The sequence below is a fragment of the Aspergillus brunneoviolaceus genome, assembly GCF_003184695.1.
Source record: "Aspergillus brunneoviolaceus CBS 621.78 unplaced genomic scaffold BO95scaffold_61, whole genome shotgun sequence".
In the NCBI taxonomy this organism is placed as follows: domain Eukaryota; kingdom Fungi; phylum Ascomycota; class Eurotiomycetes; order Eurotiales; family Aspergillaceae; genus Aspergillus; species Aspergillus brunneoviolaceus.
Genome location: NW_020290791.1, coordinates 246691 through 263816, shown reverse-complemented (window position 1 = coordinate 263816; position 17126 = coordinate 246691). Strand labels below are relative to the sequence as shown.

At 51.6% G+C, this 17126-nt stretch overlaps 5 protein-coding genes across 5 annotated transcripts; 3 read left to right on the top strand and 2 right to left on the bottom strand.

Annotated features, from left to right (window-relative positions):
* Positions 1 to 54: 54 nt before the first annotated feature.
* Positions 55 to 5832, top strand: BO95DRAFT_434631 (Arf family guanine nucleotide exchange factor SEC7; the record flags this gene model as incomplete). The annotated part of the gene is made up of 3 exons (XM_025585148.1): positions 55 to 1812; positions 1864 to 2048; positions 2109 to 5832. The coding sequence occupies 3 exons, from the start codon at positions 55 to 57 to the stop codon at positions 5830 to 5832; spliced, it is 5667 nt and encodes a 1888-aa protein (XP_025439348.1).
* Positions 5833 to 5865: 33 nt separating this feature from the next.
* BO95DRAFT_228364 (uncharacterized protein) lies at positions 5866 to 6658 on the bottom strand. The gene has a single exon (XM_025581249.1). The coding sequence runs from the start codon at positions 6449 to 6451 to the stop codon at positions 5900 to 5902; it is 552 nt and encodes a 183-aa protein (XP_025439347.1). The 5' UTR covers positions 6452 to 6658; the 3' UTR covers positions 5866 to 5899.
* BO95DRAFT_445736 (bifunctional precorrin-2 dehydrogenase/sirohydrochlorin ferrochelatase MET8) lies at positions 6496 to 7876 on the bottom strand. The gene is made up of 2 exons (XM_025587214.1): positions 7126 to 7876; positions 6496 to 7007 (listed from the first exon to the last, which is right to left on the bottom strand). Exons 1-2 carry the CDS (start codon positions 7443 to 7445, stop codon positions 6866 to 6868), a joined length of 462 nt encoding a protein of 153 aa, XP_025439346.1. The 5' UTR covers positions 7446 to 7876; the 3' UTR covers positions 6496 to 6865.
* Positions 7877 to 8679: 803 nt separating this feature from the next.
* On the top strand, positions 8680 to 10097 carry BO95DRAFT_228334 (ribose phosphate diphosphokinase subunit PRS1). Its single transcript, XM_025581248.1, has one exon. It carries the CDS (start codon positions 8918 to 8920, stop codon positions 10010 to 10012), a length of 1095 nt encoding a protein of 364 aa, XP_025439345.1. The 5' UTR covers positions 8680 to 8917; the 3' UTR covers positions 10013 to 10097.
* Positions 10098 to 15265: 5168 nt separating this feature from the next.
* BO95DRAFT_369972 (uncharacterized protein) lies at positions 15266 to 15433 on the top strand (the record flags this gene model as incomplete). The annotated part of the gene is made up of 1 exon (XM_025582896.1): positions 15266 to 15433. One exon carries the CDS (start codon positions 15266 to 15268, stop codon positions 15431 to 15433), a length of 168 nt encoding a protein of 55 aa, XP_025439344.1.
* Between the last annotated feature and the right edge of the window lie 1693 nt (positions 15434 to 17126).

Genomic DNA, 17126 nt, shown 5'->3' with positions numbered 1-17126 from the left:
ATGTGGACCCCTTTTCTATCAATCTCCAACCACTCCGACCGGAGTCTTGCATAAATGGCGGAAGTCGAAAACGGCTCTGTCAATGAGCCCGCCCAAACATCCCCGGTTGTGTCGCAGGCAGACAACAAGGATGCGGCTGCTGCTGCTGCTGTATTGACACAGTCGGACGACGACTCCGTCCCTCACGACAAACCAACCCTGCCCGCTGAATCGGAACGTCAACAGATCGGTACAAATCAAGCCGAAGAAAATATCCAGTCATCTACCGAGCCAGAGTCCACTGCAAACACAGAGTCAGCCGACCGAATCGCAACTCCGACAGATGCCGCCGTACCCCAGGATCCCGATGTCCAACATGACTCTGAATCAAATCTGAAGGTCGAAGCTCCCGAGAGTCAGCCTGAAGATTCCGCTACCAATGTCGAGAAGGAAGCCCCCTCCGAAAGACACGATGTGGCTTCGATACCTCCCCGCGATGAGCTTGGCCCGGATACAAGAATGCGCTCGGACTCGAGGTCCACCACTGCCACAGTTGCGACGCACCGCTCTGTGACACTCAGCTCTACCGTCTTTATAGTCAGTGCCTTGGATGCAATCGGTGCTTCCAAGGAGGCCCGCAGGAGCAAACAATTGGAGGATGCCGTCAAAAGCGCGCTCAGCAATGTCAAACAGTCCGACGGCCAGCCGATTGACCCTGAGGTCATATTCCGTCCGCTCCAGCTCGCCACCAAATCGTTCAGCATCCCTCTACAGGTCACTGCGCTTGACTGTATCGGAAAGTTGATCACCTACTCCTACTTTGCATTTCCGTCGGCCCATGAGAGCAAGACCTCCGAGAACGAAGCTACTCCGGAGCAGCCCCCCTTGATCGAGCGAGCCATTGATGCGATATGCGAATGCTTCGAGAATGAGGCTACACCAGTTGAAATCCAACAGCAGATCATCAAGTCCCTTTTGGCGGCAGTCCTCAATGACAAGATTGTGGTACACGGAGCGGGTCTCCTCAAAGCTGTTCGCCAGATTTACAACATCTTCATTTACTCCAAGTCGTCGCAAGAGCAGCAGATAGCCCAGGGCTCGTTGACGCAGATGGTCAGCACTGTTTTTGATAGAGTCAACGTAAGACTTGAGCTGAAGGAGCTGCGGTTACGTGAAGGTGATAAAGGGCACGGTAGCTCTTCGGACAATGTTACGCTGGAGGCCGCCGACGCTCCTCAAGAGGATGAACATGTGCATGACGAAGTTCATGAAGCAAGCTCAGACCACCCTGTCTCGAAAGAGCCAGGGGAGAAGCTCACTCTGCAAAGCTTCGAATCGAACAAGGAGGTAACCACAGTCAATGATAATGCGCCAACCATGGTCACCCGCGCTAGGAATCAGAGGCCGGCCCGATCTTCTTCGGGGACCTTCACCGAAGAGAGCGACAGCACCGCAGATGATGATGAAGATGAAATCTACGTCAAGGATGCTTTCCTCGTGTTCAGGGCTCTTTGCAAGCTGAGTCACAAGAATCTGAACCACGATCAACAGCAGGACCTCAAATCTCAGAACATGAGATCGAAGCTGCTATCCTTGCATCTGATTCATTACCTCCTTAATAACCAAGCCAATGCTTTTGCGTCTCCGCTTCTGACAATCAAGAACAGCTCAACTAGCTCGGGCACTTCCGATGCAATGACATTTCTGCAAGCCGTCAAACCTCATCTCTGCCTGAGCCTTAGCCGGAATGGTTCAAGCTCGGTACCCAGAGTTTACGAGGTGTGCTGTGAGATCTTCTGGCTCATGCTGAAACACATGAGAGTGATGATGAAGGTCGGTGGGCTTCTTAGCACCGTTCAACTACAATAAGCTAACTCGAAACAGAAAGAACTTGAGGTTTTCCTGAAGGAGATTTATTTGACCATTCTGGAAAAGCGCAATTCGCCCGCTTTCCAAAAGCAATACTTCATGGAGGTTCTCGAGCGATTGGCCGGTGACCCACGCGCTCTGGTTGAGATCTACCTCAATTATGACTGTGACAGAACAGCATTAGAGAATATTTTTCAAAAGTATGTGCTCGCTGCTCCATTATCCAGTGGATGAACACGTCTGACATGTGATTAAAACAGTATCATCGAGCAGCTGTCGCGTTATGCGAGCATTCCTGTTACGGTTACCCATGCTCAACAGCAGCAATATCAGGAACACCATGTCAAAGTCTCATCCGTGGGAAGTGACTGGCATCAACGTGGAAGCTTCCCCCCTTCGTTGACCACTGCCAATGTAGCCAACGTCCCACAACCAAGTCTACAAAATGTGCCGCCCGAGTATACGCAGAAGAACCAGGCGGTCGTATGCTTGGTTGAAATTCTGCAGTCATTGGACAACTGGGCCTCACAACGTCTAGTCGACCAGTCCGCATCTATACCTCACTCGTCCTCTCAGAAATCGATCGATAATCCCAGAGATTCGATTGATATGAACACCGCATCGTTTCTCTCTTCCCCACGGATTGAGGGTATCGAGGGTATCACAACTCCGGTGGCGGAAGACGATCCAAGCCAAATTGAAAAGGTCAAACAAAGAAAGACCGCGTTCACCAACGCAGTTCAGCAGTTCAATTTCAAGGCCAAGCGCGGAATCAAACTTTTTATTCAGGAGGGTTTCGTGCGCTCCAGCTCACCCGAAGATATTGCTGCCTTCTTGTACCGGAATGACCGCTTGGACAAGGCCATGTTAGGAGAATATCTCGGTGAAGGAGATGCGGAGAACATTGCTATCATGCATGCCTTTGTTGACCAGATGGACTTCTCTAAGCGACGATTTGTTGACGCTCTTCGTCAATTTCTGCAGAATTTCCGTCTACCGGGAGAGGCGCAAAAGATCGATCGCTTCATGCTGAAGTTTGCTGAGCGCTACGTAACTCAAAACCCGAATGCTTTTGCCAATGCGGATACTGCTTATGTGCTTGCCTACAGTGTCATTATGCTGAACACCGACCAGCACAGTGCAAAGATTAAGGGTCGCCGTATGAACAAGGAGGACTTCATTAAAAACAATCGGGGTATTAATGACAATCAGGATCTTCCTGACGAGTATCTATGCTCCATCTTTGACGAGATTGCACAAAACGAGATTGTTCTGGATACTGAACGGGAACATGCCGCAAACCTTGGTATTCCTACTTCTGCACCGGCCGGTCTGGCCACCAGAGCTGGACAGGTCTTTGCAACAGTTGGGAGGGATATCCAAGGTGAGAAGTATGCGCAGGCTTCAGAAGAGATGGCCAACAAGACCGAGCAGCTCTACCGCAGCTTGATCCGGGCGCAGCGCAAGACAGCGGTCAAGGAGGCACTTTCTCGCTTCATCCCGGCGACTTCAGTTCGCCATGTTGGCTCCATGTTCAATGTCACCTGGATGTCATTTCTGTCTGGCCTATCTGCCCCAATGCAAGATACACAGTACCTAGAACTGATCAGGCTTTGCATGGAGGGTATGAAGCTGGCCATCCGTATCAGCTGTGCTTTCGAATTGGAGACACCTCGGGTTGCGTTCGTGACAGCGCTTGCCAAGTTCACGAATCTGGGTAATGTCAGGGAAATGGTAGCGAAGAACGTTGAGGCACTCAAGGCACTGCTTGATGTTGCTTTGTCCGAGGGAAATCATCTCAAGGGCTCTTGGAGAGAAATCCTCACATGCGTCAGTCAGCTTGACCGACTCCAGCTCCTCACTGATGGGGTGGATGAAGGTTCTCTGCCAGATGTCTCTCGAGCTCGTATTGTGCCTCAACCGTCCTCTGATGGCTCCCGGAAGTCTATGCAGGCAGCGAGACGCCCTCGTCCTCGGTCAGTGAACGGACCTTCTGCCTTTCGCACCGAGGTTGCCATGGAAAGTCGCTCTGTCGAGATGATTAGGGGAGTTGATCGCATTTTCACTAACACTGCCAACCTTTCACATGAGGCCATCATCGACTTCATTCGGGCATTGAGTGAGGTCAGCTGGCAAGAGATTCAATCGTCTGGGCAGACCGACTCTCCCAGAACTTACAGTTTGCAAAAGCTGGTAGAGATCAGTTACTACAACATGACCCGAGTAAGGATCGAATGGTCTAAAATCTGGGAGGTCCTTGGACAACACTTCAACCAAGTAGGTTGCCATTCAAACACGACAGTGGTTTTCTTTGCTCTTGATTCGCTTCGCCAATTGTCAATGCGTTTTATGGAGATTGAGGAACTGCCGGGTTTCAAGTTCCAGAAAGACTTCCTGAAGCCGTTCGAACATGTCATGGCGAACAGCAGCGCTGTGACTGTCAAAGACATGATTCTCCGCTGCCTCATTCAGATGATCCAAGCACGTGGTGACAACATCCGCTCCGGTTGGAAGACGATGTTTGGTGTTTTCACAGTAGCTGCTCGGGAGCCCTACGAAGGCATTGTGAACATGGCGTTCGAGCATGTTACTCAAATTTACAACACTCGCTTCGGCGTCGTCATAACTCAGGGTGCTTTCCCTGACCTCGTTGTCTGTCTGACAGAGTTCTCCAAGAACTCTAGATTCCAGAAGAAGTCACTGCAAGCGATTGAAACCCTCAAGTCAACCGTTTCAAAGATGCTGAGAACGCCAGAATGCCCGCTTTCTCATCGCGGAACTTCATCGGAGGGCACCCACGAGGACGCCACCAACCTGACGCAACAACTTACCCGCCAGTCGAAGGAAGAGCAGTTCTGGTACCCGATCTTGATTGCCTTCCAGGACGTCCTCATGACCGGTGATGACCTCGAAGTCCGCTCGCAGGCATTGACCTACCTCTTTGAGACTCTCATCCGGCACGGCGGCGAATTCCCGCAAGAGTTCTGGGATGTGCTTTGGCGACAACTTCTCTACCCGATCTTTGTAGTGCTGCAGTCTAAATCCGAGATGTCTAAAGTACCAAACCACGAGGAGCTGTCGGTGTGGCTATCGACAACAATGATCCAGGCTCTAAGGAACATGATCACGCTGTTCACACACTACTTCGATGCGCTAGAATATATGCTCGATCGCATTCTTGAACTTCTGACGCTCTGCATCTGTCAAGAAAATGACACAATCGCCAGGATCGGCAGTAACTGCTTGCAGCAGTTGATACTGCAAAACGTCACGAAGTTCAAGCAGGAGCACTGGAACAAGGTAGTTGGTGCCTTTGTCGAGCTGTTCACAAAGACCACGGCCTACGACTTGTTTACCGCCGCGGCCTCCATCACTTCCAAGCCCTCCTCCACCCAAGCCAAACCCGCAAACGGTGAGACGGCGACCGGCGAAAACAGCGCAAACGAATCAGCTGAGACATCATCGGTCCAAGAGACCAGCAGTGTCGACCCGTCCAAGATCAACGGAGCACAGAACGTTGCTTCGGAGCACGAGGAGGGAGACATGCCCACGGCTTCCAACGCCGCACTGGAAGACTATCGGCCTCAAACAGAGGCGCAGCAACAACCCGCTGCGGTCACTGTTGCACGACGTCGGTTCTTCAATCGGATCATCACCAACTGCGTCCTGCAGCTCCTCATGATCGAGACAGTCCACGAGTTATTTTCCAATGACAAGGTCTACTCCCAGATCCCCAGTAACGAGCTCCTCCGGCTCATGGGCCTACTGAAGAAGAGCTACCAATTCGCCAAGAAGTTCAATGAGGACAAGGAATTGCGGATGCAGCTTTGGCGTCAGGGATTCATGAAGCAGCCTCCGAACTTGCTCAAGCAAGAAAGCGGTAGTGCCGCCACTTACGTTCACATCCTGTTCCGCATGTACCATGATGAGAGAGACGAGAGGAAGAGCAGCCGTGCGGAGACCGAAGCCGCTCTCATCCCGTAAGTTGCTCCTTTAAAGCCCCTTTCGCACAAAATCAACCGTGCAAGACTGATACTCAATTAAATTCAGACTATGCGCGGATATCATTCGCAGCTTCGTCCTTCTGGACGAAGATTCGCAGCATCGGAACGTCCTCGCCTGGCGCCCGGTTGTGGTGGATGTCATCGAGAGCTACACCAACTTCGCCTCGGAAGGGTTCAACAAACACATCGAGACCTTCTACCCCTTGGCCGTCGACCTGCTGGGCCGCGACATGAATCCGGAGGTCCGTCTCGCCGTGCAATCCCTCTTCCGCCGTGTCGGCGAGGTCAAGCTGGGTCTGCCACCTCGCCCGCAATCGCCGGCGAGTCATCGAAACTCCGTCACCAGCCAATTGTCCCGCAAACATAGCAGCGGGCGCTGAGTTCATGCCTGCACTGCCAGGAGTTTCTCCTCTCGCCCACAACTGAACCATCCGTCTTGATACTGCTCTGTGTGTCTGTGCTATCTTTCTCCTCCCTTCTTCTCCTCTTTCTTCTTCTTCTTCTTCTCTTCTTGGATATCCTCGCCTTTCATGAATGGGAAGGCCTCGCTTTTGTTCTGGAAGGTTTGTCTGGTGTATTAGACTTAAGTTTTCCATCATAGCCTTCGTCTTTATTCTTTAAACCCCGGTCATCTCGCGCTCCTCGTTTCTCTCGAACTTTTGTTATCATTATCCATCATATCTTGTGCAAGCGGGCTCTTTATATATGTATGTACAAAATACCATCTTTCATGGAAGCGTTGCAGGGGTTTATTCTCGGTCCTATTGCCCGTCGCCCACTCTCGCTGCGAGACTGCTCTTTTCAGGCGTGGCTCTGAGTGGAGTAGAGGTCCTGAGTTGGGACATGTATGGACCATAGAAACCTAGTTCACTCACCTCAGCTTGATGCAAATCCTCGTGCGTTTGCCTCATGTCGCATAGTTCGCACAAGAACCGGTTGACATCAGATGCTTCGAGTACTGCCTGTACTGTAGTACTCACCGAATCCCCATAGATTATGTATGTCCCCAGTGTTCAATTCCCGGCCGCTTTCGCCCGAATCTCCTTCAAGGGGGGAATTTCCCCGGAGGCATAGAAGGCCAGAAGGCCCTCCATATCGCGCTCCTCCATCTCCACGAGGTCCTCCAAGCTCCACGACTCACAAACACCCGACATCCTGCCCATTATAGAATCCGTCAGCCCCAGCTCACAAGAACACCCCTTTTTCTCTTCACATTGCTTGCACTTGAAAACAAACACAACAGGAAAGAGAAGGGTCGGGGGGCCAAACATACCACTTCATCCGCTTCGGCCCCTCCTCGACGTTGGGCGCGGTCTCGCGCAACTTCCTCCGCAGCAGGCCGACGTTCTCGATGGCGGCGCCCATGTTGCCCGGCAGCGTGGCGGCGATCTTTTTGCGGACGATGCTGGCGAGCCGGGGGCCGTTGCCGTTGGTGCTGACCATGATCTGGAGGGGCCCGTCGCGGTGCATACTCCCGAAGTAGAAGTCGCATTCGGGGGGTACGTCGGCGATGTTGGCGGGGATGCGCTTCTCCTTGCAGAGCTGCCAGACGCGCGTCGAGGCCGCGGGGTCGTCGATGGCGCACAGCACCATGTCGGCGGTGTCGAGGTCGTGGGGCTCGAAGGTCCGGTCGACGTGCGTCACTTGGCCCTGGGCCACCCGGTAGGCGACCTCCTCGTTCAGGCCGGCCACGGGGCACACGACCGTCACTCGGGCGTCGGCGTTGAGGGCGTGGAGGATGCGACCGGCTGCGACCTTTTATTTTGGATGGATCGGGGAGAATGGTTAGTCTCTGTGTGACTGTGTCGAGGGGCAGGGGGGTTTGTGTGTGTGTGCTGGAATTGAGAGATGGAGTATATATATATTTGCATCGGCGATAAGAGGGAGGGATGGGGGGTAGCTTTACTAACCTCTCCCCCACCAACTACCAGGATATGTTTATTCTTTGCTTGCCAGGCAATGATTAGGGAGCCTCCTCCCTGGACCTCGGGGAATTTTTGCGACATTGCGATTCTTGTGAATGAGAGACAGAATTGGATTGATGCTGGTGTTGTTTGGTTGGTGGTGATGTGGTTGTGTCATAGGCAAGTTTTCCTATCGGCCATCGCCTATCGATTATCATCAGCCCGAGGAAGCATTCGGAACCAAAACATAATCCCGTGACCTTCCTTCCGCCTGCCGTTTTCTGCCCACTTCCCAAACTGCAAAAAAATACGAATTTTACCCACCGCGGCCTTTTTTTTCTCCCATTCTTTTTCTCCCTCTTTTCTTTTCCTCTTCTCTTTCTTTCTTTCCTTTCCCTTCCCCTCCTCCCCTCCTCCCCTCAAATCCCCCTCCCCCAATCCCCCACTCCTTGCTTTCTGGGCCGGTAATCTTGAAATGATTCCACCGCCCACGTTGGCTATTCATTCCTATTATTACCGGTCCATGCCTTCTCAGTCTTAAGTCAAGTACCAAGATGCGGGGAGTACAAATCTTCTCGGGAACATCCCACCCTTCCCTGGCGGAGACCATCTGTGAGCGACTAGGCACCCAGCCAGCTCGAGCCAACCTCGGGAAATTCAGCAATGGCGAGACCAGAGTAGACATCGGCGTCTCCGTGCGGAACCAAGATGTCTACATCGTGCAGAGCGGCAGTGGAAAGATCAACGACAGTGTGATGGAGCTGTTGATTATGATCTCTGCCTGCAAGGGTGGTTCCGCCAAATCTATCACAGGTACGTTGGATTTTCCTCTCACCCTGCTTCACTCTCTCGGTGTGTACAATGGCTGACTTGTCTGTTTCATCCTGCAGCGGTCATGCCGTATGGTCCTGTTTAAGCTCATTCCTGCGCATCTGATACTGACTCAAACGAGGTACTTCCCGTACTCTCGCCAATCCAAGAAGAAGAGCCACCGTGGCGCAATCACTGCCCGCATGTTGGCCAACCTCCTCTCGGTTGCTGGAGTGGACCATGTGATCACCCTGGATCTACATGTGAGTCTTCAATGGCCGTTGGGGACCATCTACCATACCGCCTTCGTCTGGAGTTCTTACCAAGGTGTGATGAATCTAGGCATCGCAAATGCAAGGTTTCTTCGGCAAGCCCGTGGACAACCTGTTCGCCGAACCCTTCATCGCTCGATGGATTCGCATGAACGTCCCTAGCTGGAGAGAAGCGGTGGTTGTGAGCAAGAATGCCGGTGGCACCAAGCGTGTCACCTCGCTTGCCGATACCCTGAAGCTCAACTTCGGTATCGTCACGACCGATAGACGGCGTCCCAAGGTCCCAATGTCGATGACGGACAGCACCGTCTTCTTTGACTCGATTGAGGAAGAGAGCACGACCTCATCAAAAGATCAAGATCCTTTCGCTCTGCACATCCACAGCGCAGCTAGTGACAATGGTCAGGCTGACGAGCCGCGTGAGGAGTCCAGCATTAACATGGAATCGCTCGTCGCGGCCAACCTGTTGCGCCCCGAGACCCCGACCGGCGCTCGCCGTCCGTCGGAGTTGGAAGCGGCACACGAGTATACCGATGTTCGTGTCCAGGACGTCATCACCGGCCGACTGGTTCAGGGTCACCTGGTGGATGATGACTATCCTTCTACCGGTCCCACTTCTGTACCTGCTTCGGGCGAAACAACCCCAGGTCAGAATGCGAGCGGCGAACCTTCGGAGGCGGTTCCCGAGTCGATGATTAACTCTCTCATCTCGACCACCCCTTCCCTTCCCGGCGACCACGCGCTAGGCGGCTCATTCGATGCTGCCGAGTCCTCCGACGAGGAGGGTAGCGTGGGGCGTCACGCTGAGCAAGAGAAGACCATCACTCTTGTCGGTGACGTGCGCAACCGGACCGTCTTCATCGTCGATGACATGATCGACAAGAGCGGATCCTGGGTCGCTGCTGCTGAGACTGTCGTGAAGAAGGGTGGTGCGAAGAAGGTCTACTGCATTGCAACTCACGGTCTCTTTGGGGATGAATCCCTGGAGCAGATGGAGGCATGCGAGGCCATCGACCACATTGTCGTTACGAACACATTCCCCATCGCTCCCCAAGTCGCGAAGAAGTCGAAGAAGTTGATTGTCATTGACATCTCAAGCCTCTTGGCCGAGAGCATTAGACGCCATCACTATGGCGAAAGGTTAGTTCCTATCATTCCACAGTCTCAATTTTAAAGTATTTGCTAACGGCTGCCATAGCGTTTCGGCTTTGTTTCATCTAAATGATTAGACCTCCCGACTATTGAGTCCCATTTTCAATGGATCCTCTTTGAACGCAATCCTACTATTCCCTACACTCCCATACCTCCATGTCCCGAGCGTAAGCGAGCTGGTTTTGGGGCAAGATGATGACTAAAGACAGTGATGACGAGTGCCTTGATGATTTTCTCAGCGAATGGCTCTTTTTCTTTTCATCTTGCCGTGTTGATGCTTCTGCATGCACGCAAGTCCAATTTTGTGGTGATACACGGCAGGTTAATCTCTACTGTTATCAGCACCTAAGCACTGAATGATACCATTGACCATTTGCGCATAATCGCAGCTGCAGGGGGTCGGTGACATGATCACTCCCACAAAGCACGGGAAGATGCGCCGCGAGTCCCAATTTTGCAGACAGATGCCTTGTTTCCCTGTCAATTCGGACCAAGTGTATGTTGCTTTCCCCATCGGTGCGTTTCATATCCACCATCTGTCTTTCGTAGGGCGGTTGGTATGTCGATCCATTCGATCACAACAACCTGTCAATCCAAAAACCAGCGATGCAGTCCACTCTGGGTACTGCAGGGGCGGCCTGTTGGAAAGGAGAGTAATTTCTCCGGACCTGAGTTCACAGGATCGTTCTTAACGGAGCGTTGGGAGAGCAAATTACCGGTCCTGCGCGGTCTTCTATGACCTTCCGAGCCGTCTGGCTCGGTGGGAAGTAGTCGTACTGCGCTGGACCGGTCGAGGAGTGAAGGCACCACTTTCTTTGGGGGCATCTGCCTCCATGACTTTTTAGTCGGTGGAAATGGTGCAAGAGAACATCTCGGACACTATCTTCATGTCAGAGTAGCCTGTAAACAATCCCCAATTTAGCTGAATATCACCGATTTCCAAATCATCTTGTTCCCAGAGTGTCCTTATCCGATCGGAGCTCCTGTTCCTGCATTATGTGGATGCCATCGTATGTCAGATTGAGCATTCGCGATCGATTGCAGACTAGACTTGACCTCGAGCGACTACGAAGTAGGTTCAGAGACATCCGATTCTCCTTTGGCGCGCTCGGTGAGCGATGCAGTTTTCCTTTTTGCCAGGGATCAAGTCAAGATCTTCCGACCCGTGTTGCTATCCTAAGACGACTCGAAAAAGTCACGGCAGTGCAGGATTAGCGGCGTGCAGCTTGCCAGCCGGCATGGAATGAATCAGCTTCCGACCGAGTTGACAGTTGTTGCTAAAAGCGAGGATGGCGGTGTGTATGAGCCCGCGGGCTGATTGCAAGATTGGTCCGTTTGCTATGTGAAGCTGGACGGGGCCGAACAGAAAGCAGCCCCTTTCATTTCTCCCGAATCAACCTTTTTCATATGCACGTTACTAGCTGACCAAACGAAACGCATGCTCGAATCGGATGGTGGACAACGGATCCGGGGCAAAATTGCTTTCCGCCTTAGAAACGAGTCTCTAGTCTACGCGTAGAGGTGAGATTGCGACTTATCCGGAGAAGGATGGAGGGGTGTGATGATAAAATCTGGCCAAGCCCTACATGCATCACAATGACCATGGCAAGAGAATGCCCTTGTTCTAGGCCCGGTCGAGCGGCATGTCCGACAGCTCGTTTATGGAGCGCCACTTGCCAGATTGCACCTTCGGCATACGGTAAGCTGAACAAATGGGTGAGAAGTGAAGCGTGTGGGGATAGTAAAGCGATTGGGGGCGGTTTCTTAGAACAAAAAGACGTATCGAGTAGACAAAAGTACCTTGCGTCACCGAAACCCAGGGAAGACGCCCTATTCCAGGACTATGAGAGGCGGAGCCAATTAGAAACCAGACTAGCAAGGCCCGAAGCACGACGGCGCAGATTTTATGTCCGGAACATTCCCGGTAGATCAGGGAAGCATGCGGCTAGCATGACCAGTGGTGATTTGTGGTTCCTGAAATCAAGGAATCGGCCTCGGATGCTTGCTTACAAGCGGTTTACGTACCTCGTCCAAAGTCGTTGAGCATATGGAACCTCGACTTGAGAAGGATGCTATAGGTATTGTCTCAACAATTCCTAGGGTATTGAAGGCAATCTACCAAGGTGCAACCCTGAAGCGTCTCATTGATCATCTCATTTGGTGGATGCCTAGTCCAGCCACAAATGGCCTTGAAGAGCGGTTGAAGTACGGAGTACTGGCAGTGTTGCTTCTTGTATCCCCGCCATGCTGACAGGAATCGACCCGCCTGTCAAGCGATATCCACCGCACTTGACCCAAGCGCTGGGTCGGGTTCAGCCTCTCGTGTTCTCATCCTAGACCTGAGAAGTCGAGAACCAAGGGAACGCTCGGGGCACTAGAAGCACCGCGTGTCGGGTCCCGGACTGCAGGTGCAGTTCGTTCTAAGATTGTCCCAAATGATGACACATTGACATCAGTAAGAGGAATGGCATCTCGGCTCGAGGCTAGAGGGGATGTTTGATGGTTGTTTTGCTACTTCCGATATTGTGGTCGAAACAGCCAACTCTGTCGTTGGAGCTCATTTACGGGAAGATCGACATAATCAAACGAGCGGTAGGTGAGCGGCTTACAGCTCGCATGACTACAGCCACTCATAGTGTTGAGAACCCACGAAAGACGACAGTTTGGTGAGCAAGCGAACCAATCAAAAGTAAGTACTGGCCAGGAGGTCGTTCACTGTTCCAGACACGGAGCAATCTCAACTTAGAACTTCGTGAGCTAGGCACTGTTGACTTTGGATCATATTACGAAGTACGGACGACTTTTGTTCTCCAGGGCCCCCAAAACTTACCGGCAAGCCACTTGGGGATAATCCTGGTTCGCGGGTGCGGGTCGCCTGCAGACGCACGGCGCAATCGGCTTGATCGGCAAAAATAGACAGGAACGAAGCATGATTGAATCGAGGTGTGACGCTCACAGGGGTCGTGCCTGCTTGCTCAAGCGTCAGCGACGCCCCCAACGTTGCCTCTGCAAAGGCGGGCTGGGAACAGCTGCAGGGATGGACCCGAAACCATGGATGTATGAAAGTTAATCCCAGTGCTTTACTTGGCCCATCAAGTGGAGAGAGGCAGCGCTGACAGCTTAGAGTGGGGAGATCTTAGAGTGTAAAATTGTACTGTTTGTTGCGCTGCGATTGTTTGTCCTAGCTTGTCGGGAAGCCCCTGCCTGCTCTGCGAAGTGCATCGGTAGCACCGGCAGACCGACATCCTCTTCCTGTGGTGAACCGTATGGCCGAAGTTTAACAGCGATTGCAGTTGGAAATGAGTTCAAACTCAAAAGCAAATAGCTCTGAGCGATTGCCAGTTTTAGAATGATGGATAGATCCAGAGCAAACAATTGGAGTGAGCGGCACGGCAGTCGTTGAGATGGGTCTGGATCGGAATGATGCGCAAGTAACTACCGATGGAGGTTCTAGAAAAATTGGGTTCGATGCATGACGTTCGGTCGAGGTCAAGGAAGGCCTTGTGGGGTATGGAGGGTGCATATACAGAAGTAGCAGCAACGATCGATGGGGAAACAAGAACGAGCGATGGGGTAGAAGGATTGGCCAGGAAGGCTGGATCTGAACGATCGAGGTTCCAGGAACCAGGATGTGAAGAGGGCGGAAGGATCAATTCGTGATGGATCATGATGCATAGATAGGTAGATGAATGAATGGATGGATGGATGGATAGATAGAGAGAAGGAAGTGGAGATGGAGGAGGGGGGGAGAGAGGGGGAAGTGGAGAAGAGGCAGAGAGAGAGAGAGAGAGAGAGAGGAAGAAGTACGGGAGACGGTAAGAAGGAATGAAAGGAAGGCGGCCGGGGCTAGACAAGGAAGCAGCAGCAGATCGGATCGGATCTACACTCCATTTCCTGTCTTCAACGCTTCCTTCCAGCCCCTTTGGGTGCGTTTTCTTTGACTGGTCCTGGTAATGATGGAATTATTATTAAGGGGAAGGTTGTCATGACCGAAACTCAAAGCTTAAAATGAGGAACCAAGAAAGAAAAGAAAGAAAGAAAGATGTCAGTACGGAGTATGTAGGAGACTAGGAGTAGTAGTCGGAGTGGGTTGGATCCACCTTGGAAAATGATCTGTAGAAGCAACACCACGACTAAATCACCCAGTCGGATCTATTCATTGATTCATTGACGGGGACTAAAGGTAATTAGGCCGGTTAGACAGTTTACCAGTTGACAGATATCATTGACCTGGCCCTGGATCCCAGTAACTGTAACTCAATCTGGGTTTTTAATTGAATTTATTTCGATTTACGGATATCCAGATAATTAGATGGCATTTTCTTTTTCGTTTCTTAATTTTCTGAATTCTTTCTGCAAGAATAATCCTACCCCCCCATATGGTACCTCCACCTCTTTCCTTCTTTCCTTCTTTCCTTCTTCTCGATCTCGAGATCTCACATACATCTCGCACTCGTCTTGTCCACACCCGATTCCTTCTATTTCGATCGCATCCTTTCTCCGTCCTCGTCTCCCCTTACTAGACTGATTGTCTTCATCAGGCTGTGGTAGCTCTAGGCGACTCCACTCCCAATTAATGATCCGTCGAGAGCAGGCCGGGTACGTGCATCGTGCTTGCTTCCCTGCCGACGGCGAGCGCGGATTCCATGCAGCTGGTAGGCTTCTCGCCTGATTGAGTGCTGCTTCTGGACCTCTGTCCACCATACAGTGACTGTAGTTGGGATTGCTCTTTGAGACACCGTCATTTCAAAGCAATGCAACCAGCCCGTCGTTGAGAGAAAGCGCACGCGAGAGAGAGAGAGAGAGAGAGAGAGAGAGTGACCTCCGAATCCTATATATACTATGGCTTCGCTGCCCTTCCGTTCTTCAATTCTGCAGAACCAGAATCAACACTTACTTCTTCTCTCATCATCCTCTTGGGATAATCGCATCACTCCGTTACTGCTTCCTCTTATTCAGAACGAATCACCCATTCCTTCTCGTCACTCTCCATTCCCAACTCGATTCAATCGTCTTCGAGGAACTCAGGCCTTGCGGAAGAGCAAGCTACCATATAATCCAGGCCTACAGCACTAAGAAATATCAATTGCGACTACACGCAAGATCCGGCTTCGAAAGTCACCGTTAACTCACACTCCAAGCCTCTTATTCTGTTGATCCAAACTTTGGTAAGGCCATGAGATCTCCTGATCCGCATCTTGTGTCTCGTGCATGAGGGAGCGGCAGCCGAACTGAAGAACTGACGGACTTTGACCAGAGAGAGACCCAAAGCACAATGGCCAACCAATGCTCCGGTCATCGTTTCGCCATTGTACAGGCAACGAACGGCAACATCCTTACCTGGAGATGTTCCGACTGCAACTCCGGCCCCTATGTTGCCATCTGGCAATGCAAGATCTGTCTCCATTTTCGCTGCAACGCATGCCACACCGCCAAAGCATAGTTCTTCCCTTGCTTTGGGGATCGGTAAGTGCCACTGGCCGGATACAACACCCATCCGTTCACAGTAACATACTGTGCGCCTGTTGTGGAACAAAAAGGACTAACATTGGGACTCCTCAGTGCTCGCCCTGGAAGGGTTCTCGAAATCTGACGACACCGCCGCAGCTTGGTTCCAATGCATGGCTTGCATTGGGATCGGCAGAGCACCCCATGCAAATCTGTCCTCTGACGGATAATCTGACCCAAATCCCTTGTCTTTCTTTTTCTTAATAGGTCCACTTTATCCTCTTTTGTTCGCTTAGCCTACCTGTCACCTGTACCACCCAGATGCAGGTGGCATTCTTTACTTTCAGACGTCGCTTCTGGACGAACGACCTCGTCTGGATATCTTATCCATCTGCCCACCCATGGCAATCCGAAGCTCGACGCATTTTTCTCTTTTCGATCCAGCTCAAGAGAGAAGGGAGAGGTTTGACGTTCTTCTGACCTACTACAAGTGGAAGAAACAGCACATTCCCGCTTACCTGCGGCGGCATTGCAACTGACTTGTTGTCTTGATGGCTGGATACAACAGATCCAGTCTCATGCAGCTCGTGACCCTTGATTGATCTGCTTCGCGTTCAGTTGTTCGCTGACTTTTTTCTCGCTCTTGCAAAACGCTCATCTGCTGCCGGTTTTTTGATCTGTTCTTGTCAAGCCTGCGCGTGTTTTGTCCACAGTGCTGTTCTTTTTAGAATTGCATCGCTCCGGCGTTCAGGTTCAAGAAACCAGGGTTTAGAGGTCATTGCTTGATGGCATTTTCGTCTGGCAGTTTTCTCTCTTATTCATTTTTTTCAATTTGGGTGTATCCTTAGGGATGTCTCGTTTGTCCCTCCGGAGTCCTGGCGATCGATCCTCTGCTCTACCCTTAGATAGAAAATAACTCATAGACTCTTTTTCCTCGGGGAAATACAATACAACCTGCGGCGACGCAAACCACCTCCCCTGTCTTCCTTCTGGGTACTGATATCGAACCGGGCATAGTAGAGCCACCAACTTCTCTAGTTGGTCTATAGCAAGGTATAGACAAGGCAAACCAACAGAACGACAAACGGATCCCCACCCGCCTTCCCTCCCCCACAAACGCCAAAGTCCCCTCCCCCGCACTGCCAACCATCATCCAAATCCGCTCTCCGACATCTCTGACACCATGCATGTCCCCTACCCGCATACAAGTAGATACCCCCAACGGGAAAAAATCAAAGCAAGCTAGACCAGTGACATAACAATGCCACAGCGTCAGCGGCTTGCTTGCCAACGCCAACAGCCCCGCGATGCTGTGCTGTAAGGTTGGCTAAACGAGCAACGAGCCGTCCCTTGCATTACCTGAAGTCCTGCCTCTTGTACTGTACAGTAAAGGCGCTGCCAGGAGAGATGGATATGTAGGTCTTCACATGAGAGAGTATTTTTTGGTATCGGATAGAGAGAGACTCTGGAGGTTCAGGGCGGGGGGTTTATTTGTAGCACTGAAGAAGAAGTGGGCGAGGAAGTAGAAGAGAAACAGAACAGTGAGGATGGAATGCGCGCTCATTGTGACCCCGTATTCCGCCGTGATACACATCTTTACTGTTTTGATGAACGTGCAGATGGGGAGGGACATGGCCTCTGTAGCAATCATTGCCGGGCATGAGCTAATAATCTTTTATGCTTAGTTT

Excerpts from the sequence above, each read along its gene's own strand:
- BO95DRAFT_228364 (XM_025581249.1), bottom strand. The coding sequence starts at position 6,451 with ATGATGGAAAACTTAAGTCTAATACACCAGACAAACCTTCCAGAACAA.
- BO95DRAFT_445736 (XM_025587214.1), bottom strand. The coding sequence starts at position 7,445 with ATGGTGCTGTGCGCCATCGACGACCCCGCGGCCTCGACGCGCGTCTGG. Across the intron at positions 7,008-7,125 it reads GGGCCGAAGCGGATGAAGTG|GATGTCGGGTGTTTGTGAGT; the intron begins GTATGTTTGGCC and ends TATAATGGGCAG.
- BO95DRAFT_228334 (XM_025581248.1), top strand. The coding sequence starts at position 8,918 with ATGCAAGGTTTCTTCGGCAAGCCCGTGGACAACCTGTTCGCCGAACCC.